Source organism: Balaenoptera ricei, chromosome 13, assembly GCF_028023285.1.
Source record: "Balaenoptera ricei isolate mBalRic1 chromosome 13, mBalRic1.hap2, whole genome shotgun sequence".
In the NCBI taxonomy this organism is placed as follows: Eukaryota; Metazoa; Chordata; class Mammalia; order Artiodactyla; family Balaenopteridae; genus Balaenoptera; species Balaenoptera ricei.
Window position 1 is genome coordinate 65,703,142 of NC_082651.1, and position 10,077 is coordinate 65,713,218.

Genomic DNA, 10,077 nt, shown 5'->3' on the forward strand with positions numbered 1-10,077 from the left:
ACCCAGAGGCCTATGCACACAGGGAAGGTTCCGAGCCAGAGTGCGCTGGCTGGGGCACCAGAAGGAAGTGCGCGGCGCACAAGCAGGGATGCGCCCAGGGCGGCGTGTGCCGTGGCTCTGGCACACCTGGAGAGAAGCTGGCCCACGGGCTGGCCCGGACAGAGGGGGTGGATGAACGTTGAGGCCTGCTTATCCAGCCTGCTGAGGCCCACGCGAGAGCACTCATGGGCACACCCGCTCCCCTTGCCAAGGCAGAATCCGCAACACTCCCAGGCCATGGGGGCTACGTTTAGCGGCTGCGATGGCTTTTCCCCAGCAGGGCTTCAGCCAGGGCTTGCCCTCGAGCTCTACCCTGGCGGCCCCTGGGACATTGACTGCCTTGGCCGTGGCTTTGAGGGACCCAGAAAGAGAATGGGCAGGCAGCCGATTAAAGGAGAGATCTAGCCAGAAAGGGGCCTCTTTCCCCTCGCTCTGATGTTTAAAGGGGCAGGGGCCAAATCCAATGTAACATCCGCAGTGTGTCAGGGTAACGGGTGGACTGGGGAAGCCAAAGAGCCCAACTCCCCTCTGCCCTCTGGGTCAAAGAAGACCCACTGTGACTCTCCATTCCTTAAAAGCAGAGGAAGGAGGGTTAGGGGTGGGCAGCCGCCTGGCAGTCATATCTATGGACTGACTAGAACAAGGGAACCCACACATGTCCACACCAGATTCAAGACTCACAAGACACATGTCCACTGCGCGGAAACTCCTGCACACGCAGCATCCTGTAGGTGTACTTAAGCCACTCCTTGCAGAACTAGGGACATATAAACTGCCCAGGCCTCCCACAGATACCCACCCTATAGGCGATAGACATGAAAACACACACTGGGCACACACTGATTCAACGTACACACTTTTATATCAAACATCACAACACATACACCCCCTTTATATGTAGACCTTGATTGCATGGTGGAAGCCAACTTTCAGAATTGCACACATCCACACCACTCACAACCAGCACTCACACTTCTCCTGCAGGGAATCCGTAGGTAAGGTCAGAAAGTGCAGAGTGGAATACTGGTATTTGTACAGACCTAGTAGAAACGTAGGAGATGAGAGTGGCAGACAAGAGATAGCAAGACAGCAGGCTGGTGACACCCAACGGGGCTAGGCCCCCAAGGCTGAAGTGGAAAAGGAGGAATGGGCACTGGTTGCCCCAAACGCTTTCTCTGCTGGGTATGTTGAGAGAAGGAAGCATTTTAATAACACTGGTTTGTCCCCTGTCCCCAGACAAAAAAGGCATCTGCTCCCTAGTGTCACCAGTCGAGGCCCTTCCAGGGGTCACCCTCTAGCAGCACCATGCCTTTCTTTCCACCCATCAATTCTGGGCGGTCTGTTGGGTAGGGTCCTTCCAGACACTCCACACTGTCTGAGGCAGCCACGCCTTGGGTTTCCAGGCCCAAGGTCTGGGTCAAGTATGTGACAGGCCATTTGAAAATGAGGGTAGGGGACGAGCCCCTCACCCCAGACATCATTCTGTGCACCAGAACAGAGGCCCAGGCTGAGTAGAACCCAGGCAGCCCTTTCCCCAAATTCCTACTACCTGGGTCACTATTGCCTGAAATGTGGCTCCATGAGGAACGTTTCCCCAGGCAGTGAACACACGCAGAGATTTACACACTGCGTGCCAGGCCAGAGAACTTGGAAGCTCTCGAGGTGGTCTGGACGCCCTGATTCTAAGTAAGTACACACGCGGGAACCTTCTCCACGCAAGCACACGCCCTGGGCGCACAAGGCCCCACTTGCGCCCAGGGCACCTCCCGGCCTGGCCGCCTTTCTGCCCAGCCCGGCCTACGTAAACCCAATGGTGCTGCAGGGCTGGGGACAAAAGGAAATCGGAAATCAAAATTAGTTTGGAAACGGGCGCGAAATTCCAGGCACGTTTCTCCTTAATCCTACTCGCTTTGGAAACTGGACTTTCAAGTGAAAGCAAGTTTTCTGAAATTACCTCTTCGGCTCCTCGGGCACAGGCCGGCCTGGCCCAGAGCGGCGGAGGCGCCGCCAGCCACCCCAACACAGGGACCTGTGGGTCCTCACCCCACCCCCCGCGCGGGGCGGGGAGGCCAGGGGCCAGCGGGAACCTGGTTGGCAAAAGGCAGTGATTTGGGAGGGGGGGGTCATTTTAAAGTATAACCCAACTCTGAAATGCTCGAGAGACTCCAGTTGATCCCAAAAGACGAAAAGAAATTTCAAGGAGACAGCGAGCCATAAGGCAAGTCATACAGTCACACAGACGCACATGTGGGTGGTGAGGAGGGAGGTTATCCTGATTCTAGGCCCTAAACTCAAACTACCTCCTCACTCTCTCTATACCCTCCTCATCGGGCCTACAGTTGTCCCCCGACCTCCACGCCACCTCCAGAAGAAGAGAAAACCTATCACCTCCGGTGTAGATTTATGCTTGCGTTTGGCGAACTTGTGTATTTCCCCTTAAAAAAAAAAACAAAAAAGAAGGCAGTAACAACCAAAAGACGCCAACATGCTCCCAAAGACCCACCAGGACCTCGGCAAGGCTGCAATTCCTGGGGATCTAGGCCTGGCATCTCGCGCTGAAGAAACCGACCGTAATCCCCTCTCCCTGCACCCTCTCTGCCTTTTCGCTCGGGATTTGGCTTTAGTTCTTTTCCGAAGGGCCTGTTCCCGTCTTTCCACCTCCACTCCCCTTCTCCAGAAAAAAGCTCAGACACAGTCTTAAAACTCTGCTCCAGCTCCGGCGGCATAGCTGGAGTGGAAGCGAAGGCCGGGCTGCTGCACGCCGGGGCTGCCGGCACAGGGGCGGATAAAAACACCAGTCTCCGGGAGTGATAAGAAAATGGAGAATACTGTATTTGCTTTAGAAAGTTTTTACATATAGATAAACACGCAGTTAAGATAACAGTAAAAGCGCCCTACGGGGAGTGAGAGATATCTCCAAAGCAGCTAAGAAATACTTGAAATAGCTTTTGCATAAGAATACTACGGTCTCACTCTCCGCTTTCGCTAGCGACGGGGTCCCTCTTCCTAACCCAGCTCGCCACGCCACGCCTTGACTGCCAAGTCGACGCCAGGAACATCGAGTGGGAGGGGAACCCCAAAAAGGAAAGAGACAGGTGAGCGGGAAGGGAGAAGAGGGTGGGAGAGAAAGAAAGAGAAAGGGAGAGGAGAAAAAGCAATATCATATACAGGCAATTTCTACACATATATTACAAACTGGGAAAATGACCGATCATTAAGATATACATAATTCATATAAAATTTTGAAATAAAAATAAAAATCTGTTACAGTCATAACTATTCTTTTTCCACATTTATAACCAGTACCCACACAGGCAGTGACAGAGTGGAGAGAAAAAGGTGCTTAACAAGAAAATGATTGTCTGCTGAACAAAAAACAGAAGATTGCATCTTGTTTGACCAATACTTGGACTTAAAAACAGAGAAAGAAAGAGAGCGAGAGAGGAAAAAAGAGCGCAACAAAAGGCGAGAAACATTTGCTATTTCCCTCTCGAGGAGTTCTCTTTTTTTTAAACAAATTCCGAACAGAGATGGAGGGTTTGTTTTTTTTTTTTTTTTCTTTTTGTCTGTTTTGCTTTTGTCGTCTTGTCGTCGTGGTGGCGGTCGGTTTTTGTATAGTCGACTCTTTTTAAATCTTTTTAAACTAGAGAGAGTATTTTCCCAGATACAAATAAATCGTCATGCAGGTGGGGTGCCGGGTCCGTGGGAACCAAAAGGAGAAGCCGTGCTTGTCCTAGAAAGTATACAATTGTCACCTCTTTTATGTTTTCTGCCCGCAGCATCAACGTTTGTGACTGTCTGTTGGCGTCGCGGTCCTTTGGGGTGGCCGTGGTGGTAGATGGTGGTTGGGAATTGTTGATGGTTTGCGTTTAATTTGTTATTTTTCTTGGTTTTTATATATTTTTGGCTGGAGTGGAAGTGTGTGTGTACTTGGGTGTGTGTATGATTGTGTATCCTGATTTCGGTTTGTTCTGGGGATGGAGGAGGAAGAGGAGGAAGAGGAGGAGGTCGAGGAGGAGGAGGGGAAGGAGGAGGGGAGGAGGGGGAGGAGGGCGGCCTTGGGTATCATACATCACATTCCGAGTCGCTGGAGGTTACCGAGAGGATGGAGGTGCCGGTGTCCGCGCGCTCCGTCAGGCTGGACACGCTGGTGGTGGGACTGGCCGCCGTTGACGGCGACTCTGCCGAGCCGTGCGTGGGGCATCCGGGCTCGGCCAGAGAGCGCATGCCGCTCGGTCCGATGGCCTGGTGCTGGAGCCTGCGGGAGACAGAGAGCGGCGCCCGCCCTGATACGGCAGCCCCAGCACCCGGCTCCGCCAAGCCGCCTCCCTGAGCCCGCGCCGCCGGGAAGCAGGGCATGCCGCCGCCGGTGCTCCGCAGCCGCCCGTGCCCCTCCACCTCCCGAGCCCCGCGCCCTTCGCCGTCGCCCCCGACTTCGCTCTCTGCGCGTATACCCCTCCTCCGGGCATCTGTCGGCTCCCTGAGCGCTGCAGCCTCCCCAGCGCGGTCTGGGCTCCCGTCTTCCCCTCCCCGGCGTTCTCTGGAGCCTCCCGAGGCTTCCCAAATCGGGGCGGGCCTCGGGGGGAGAGGTAGAACCCGAGGCCGGCCGCCAGAGGAGGGGAGGCCCGGGCTCACACTGCGAAGGACGCCGAGCCCCGAAGGGGCAGAAGTCGGGGAGAGGCTGGGTGTTTCTTCTTCCCCAGCCCCTGGGACTCTTCCGACTCAGCCGGCTGCCTCTGGAGTGGACGGGTCCCCTCACTGCCTCCTGCCTCAGCTCCCCCAAATCAAGAGCTGCGGGTTGCTCGCCCGCCGCCTCTTCCTGGTAGGACCGGCTGGCTTTGCTCTCTGGATCCTTGAGCAGAGCGCAGGATCAGGGGAAGAGAAAATAAGGAAGCTGGGAGCAAAAAAGTGGGGGAGAGGAGGGAGAGGGAAAGCGGGAGACAGAAAAGGCAGGAGGGGAGTGCAGAGCCGTCTCCGGCTGCCCCTTCCCCGGGCCAGGCAGCTGCTACGTAAACCTAGTGTCTGAGTTCTCCCCACGAGGAGGCCTTCCCCTGGCCCTGGGCGCTGCCCCCATCGGGCGAAAAGTTGGCTGCAAAGGCAAGGGTGAGAGGGCCAAAGGCTTAGGCCTGGGACACCTAAAACGGAACACACTCACTCCCTCCAGGAGCTCACACCCAGTCCCCAGCCCAGGCAGCCGTGGGCAACTGCAGCCCTGTTCCCTGCAGTGCATCAGGCCCAGTGCCTACGCTGGCAGGGCTGGGACACAGGCCTTCCATCAGGGCTTTCACCCAACTTCCTCCTTTCCCCTCTTCCTCTCCACTCCTTTCCTCTTTCCCCCTCTTCTTATTTTTCTCCCTACTTCCCCCAGGCCCAGCTCTGCTGACAGGTCAAACCCAGTGCAACTTTGTGAGTTTGTGGCCAACTTGCCGGGCAGCAAGGCAGCTTCTGCTCCTATTTCCCAATTTAGTGGACTGAGGGGATGCTCCTTGGCTTCGGCAGGAGGGCTAGCACCGACACACACACACACACACACACACACACACACAGCCTCTCCACTCCCAGCCTGGCTCTCCTGCTCCTGGTCAGGCAACTTGCAAGGCTTTGGGTACAGGCCTGCTGCACGGTGGCCACCGGCCTTTCCCCTTTATGCCAGGGACCCAGGTTCAGTTTCCTCTCCCAGACGTTCGTGGATTCCTCCCTGGGTTTTTGCAATGCGTGGAAATAAGAACCAGGTGGCAAGGAGCGCTTTCCTTCCTTCCCTGTCTGTAGGCTCCAGAGAAGCCCGGAGCTGGATCCCAGGCTGAGGAGGCTGGCGCGGGTGCAGCGCAGGGCTAAGGCTCCCAGGGACACGACCCAGGGGTTATGGGCACTCAGGACCTCACACACACTCTCTCCACCCTGACGAGAGACCCTTTAGGGCAAAGCAATCAATACACCCACGCCCGCTGCTCTTCCACGCTCCTGGGCAAGCGGAAACTTTCTCCAACTGACCAGGAGGTCTCGGCTTCTCGCTTGCTTGGCAGCCGCTGGCCTCCCGCCTCCTGTCCGCTCACACTCTTTTCAACCGCTCTCCCCCTCCCCGGCCCCGGAGAGTGTAGCCAGGCCGCGGGGCGCCACTGACCTGTTCTTGGCCGCCGCGGCGCGGTCGCGCTGCCTCCGGTTCTTAAACCAGTTTCCTACTTGTGTGGGAGTGAGGCCGGTGGCCTGCGCCAGTTCGCGTTTCTTGCTGGGGTTGGGGTAGGGGTCCTGCAGGTACCACTCCCGCAGCAGGCTCCGAGTCCGCTCCTTGAAGCAATGCGTCTTCTGCTCGCCGTCCCAGATGGTGCGCGGCAGCGGGAACTTCTTGCGCACGCGGTACTTGTCCACCGGGCCGAGCGGGCGGCCGCGCAGCTTCTCGGCCTCCTGGTAGTGCGCCTCGAGCCACATGGCCTGCAGCTTGCCGTGAGACTCCTTGGTGAACTTGTGGTTCTCCAGGATGTGGTAGAGGTCGCGGAAGTTGCCCGTGTGGAAGGCGACCACGGCGCGCGCGCGCAGGATCGACTCGTGCTTGTTGATGGCCTCGCACGCCCCGGGGGCCACGGGCAGCGACCAGAGGAAGCGGCCCAGCCGCTCGATGTCGCCCGTCTCCTCCAGCGTCTCGCAGACGCTGGCCACCTGCTCCGGCGAGAAGTTGAGGGTGGGCAGCTGGAACATGGACAACTCTTCCGGGGGGGCCCTGGAGCCGCCGCCGCTGCCGCCGCCGCCTGCTCCGCCAGCACCGCCGCCTCCCGCACAGTTCCCGCCGCCGCCGCCTCCCGCGCCGCCGCCTCCCGCACCGTTCCCGGCGCCGCTACTCGCCAGAAGTAGGGAGCGGTGGTGAGAATCGGCGAAGTTTGGCAACAAGAAGTGGGAGGAATAGAGGTCTAGGGGGGAGCGGAATACCATGGACTGACCTGAGAGGAGAGGAGAAAATTCAGGGAGAGGAAGAGAGAGGGGAGGAAGAGGAGGAGAGGGGCGATGAGGACCAGGAGGAGGGAGAGGAGAGGGGGGAGGAGGAGAAGGAAAGGAGGGGGGAGCAGGAGGAGGAGGAGGGGGAGGAGGAAGGGCGTAAGGGACACCCACACCCCACACACATCCACACACACACACACCCGCGCAGCCACATAGAGAGGGAGGAAGGAGAGCGGCCCGGTGCGCGCGCGCAGAGAGAGAATCCGAGACAGAGAGGGAGAGGGAGAGAGAGCGAGCGAGAGCCAACCACCGCCGAGTCAAGATTCAGCGATTCCACAGCAATCGCCCTAATGACAACAGCCTCATAATATCTCCCCTAAATCCACAGTGAGTGCAGCATTGAAACATTTTGTTTCGCTTTTCTATTGGTCTGCGGCGTGTCGTTGTGGCGTTGCCACGGCAACCGCTGCCAATCACTGTCAGCCCTGCCAATCAATACCGAGAACGTAAGGACGGTTTTACCACTTAGCCAGAGGGGGGGGGGGGGGAGAGCAGGGAAAGAGGGAGAAGGGGGGAAAGAGAATTTTTTTTTTAATCTTTGCAACTCTTAATCTCACCACTTCCCCCCTTCTCTTCCTCTCTCTCTCTCCTTTTCTTACTGTCTCTGAGCTCCCTCTTTTTTCCTCTTCCCCAAAGAAGTTGATCCAGAAAATTTAATAGCCATGGGCATAGAGTTGTTGAATGGGATGAGCAATTAAAGGGGGGATTTTGTTGGGAGGTGAGAGGCTCCCCACGCTGCATGAACGCCGAGGGCCAGCCCCCAAGGAGAGGCCGAGAGCCAGCGGAGCCAGCAGGGTTTGCACATGGTGTGCACGTCGGGCCGCCTCTTTCTGCCTATGTGAGCACTAATAGTGGCGAGAAAGAAAGGAGAGATGAGATCATGGGGCCCACCGCGCGCCGACCCTGGTCCGGCGGGCTGCTGCGCCCCAGGATCTCGGATTTTGGGGGGCATCCGGCGCCTGGGAGCTGGAGCCCAGGACCTAGGGTGCTGGAAGCCGCTCTGGCCTCCCTGGTCCGCAGTCCTCGGCCACGTTTACCCCAACTTCCTCTGCATTGGATCTGGCTTCTCTTTAACTCTGCTCCCAGTCATGGTGCCTTGATTTCCCCTATTGGCTTATATTTTAAAATAGCAGTAGAAATAACAGTACACTTTCCATCTTAAAAAGCAACCCGCCTCTTTGTTCCCCCCCCCCCCATTTCAGCTGCCTCCCTAGGAGCTGTGGAGGAAGTTGGGTTGAGACGCCTGGAAGCCCTCTGCTCCCCTCCCAAGATGCCACCTATCCCACAACCCCCAAGGGGCTCTGGGTCTGCCTACCAGCCCCAGAAGGCCACTCAAACTTTGGAGGCTGCCCCAAGAAATGGATAGGCCTGAAAATGGCTTGCTTGCTCACACTGAAAAGGAAAAAAATTATAAAACTGTCTAATTCCTTTAAGGAAAGTAACATTGCAAGCCTAAAAGAAACCCCAAAAGGCCCATAGCACGGGGAGGGCCCTCCCTCCCTCTGGCCACTGCAGCCTCCAGGCCAGGCATGGGTATTTATTCTAAGGTATGTTGCTTTTAAGAACATGTAATCAGCATCTTGAGCCGGGCCTCCCTTTGTGAGGCTTCTGTAACTATGGAAGTGTGATTTACGCAGATTTGTCGGGGTCAGAGACGTCTTTCCCCTGAGCACTGTGTATATTTAGACAGGACTCGGTTTGGTGTTAAAAAGTGTATATTTTGAATGAGTTCACACACAGTAGCCAACAATGCCCACATTGTCGGCCCGTGTACAACGTGTATTGAAACGCAGCGTCCAGACTTCAACTAATCTGCCCTCAATAAAGCTGAAATAATTATCCTAAGCTGCCTTTCCAGAAGAAAAATCATTGAGGAATTCAAAACTTTTTTGAAAAAAAAAAAAAAAAAGATCTTTTCTACATTCCGATGGAGATCTGGGGGTGAGGCGCTGAGTCCACACCACTTTGGAGATCTCAAAGAGGGAGGAGAGAAAGAGAGACTGTGAGAGAATTTAAATAGGAAACCTAACGCGACAGGGGCTGCAAGTGTCCCAGCCCCTAAACCCCTAGTTCTGGCCCTCGTTAGGCCTTGACTCCCCGAGCACCAGGCCTCGGGGTGAGAAATGCAAGTTGCTTTGGAGGCTCCACTGCGGCTGGGAGGCTGTGGGCTGCGCGAGGGGGCCCGACACCGGCCACTCAGCCCCAGTCAGCCAGGGTCGCTGGTCCTAAACCCGCTGACTGCGGCAGAAAAATATTCGCCCAAAGGGAAGACCCGCCAAGCCCCACTTCGTGGGGCTCCGGGTATCTCTCCCCTCCGTGTATCTTCCTCCCAGCCGTGAGTCCTTTTCTGCTAAGCTGCGAAGCTCTAGGCGGTCGTTCACTGTGGGCCCAGAAAGAGCCCTAAGGTTGGGACACAAAAACAGACACTTCATCTTTTCTTCCCGATCCCTTTCTCTTGTAGGGGAAGGATTATAGGCTGAGGGGTGGGAGGGGGAAGGGGCAGGAGGAGGAAGCGGGGGAGGAAGGAATGAAAAAGGGGAGGGGAGTGGGTATTGTGCCGCGTGTGGGGGGAGAATTCCTACGGGTGGGTTTCCGAATATTGTGTTCAACTTTTTGAAAACAGCTCGTGACCCCGAAACTGCATCCCCTGGAGCCGAGGACCCAAGGCGCCGGGCGGGCGGGTGAACCCAGCCAGTCCCCTCCCCGTGCCCGCAACCCCCGCCTCCGGGTTGGGGCGACCCGGCCTCTCCCGGCCGCCGCCCGACCAGCCCCGGAGGGAGGCTGGGCAGGTGCCGCGGGCTCTGCCGAAAGCGCTGAAATCGAAAACCGTCGCCGCTCAAGAAGAATTGAAGCAAGTGGTTCTGAGGCTCAGCTCGGCGGCACCCCTGCCCCCAGCCTCAGCCGGGGAGCCTGCCGACCCGCCGCACCCCTCCAGCGGCTTGGGGGTGCAAAGTCGGGCGGAGGGAGGCAGCCAGGCGCGCAGCTTTGTGCGCCGGGCCAGGGCCGGGCGCGGCGGGGCGGGCGCGCAGCCCCCGGCTGTCAGAGCCT

The 10,077-nt window shown here is 57.2% G+C and overlaps 1 protein-coding gene across 1 annotated transcript; it reads right to left on the bottom strand.

Annotated features, from left to right (window-relative positions):
- Positions 1–4,104: 4,104 nt before the first annotated feature.
- On the bottom strand, positions 4,105–6,963 carry SIX3 (SIX homeobox 3). The gene is made up of 2 exons (XM_059942848.1): positions 6,161–6,963; positions 4,105–4,297 (listed from the first exon to the last, which is right to left on the bottom strand). The coding sequence occupies exons 1-2, from the start codon at positions 6,961–6,963 to the stop codon at positions 4,105–4,107; spliced, it is 996 nt and encodes a 331-aa protein (XP_059798831.1).
- Positions 6,964–10,077: the final 3,114 nt, after the last annotated feature.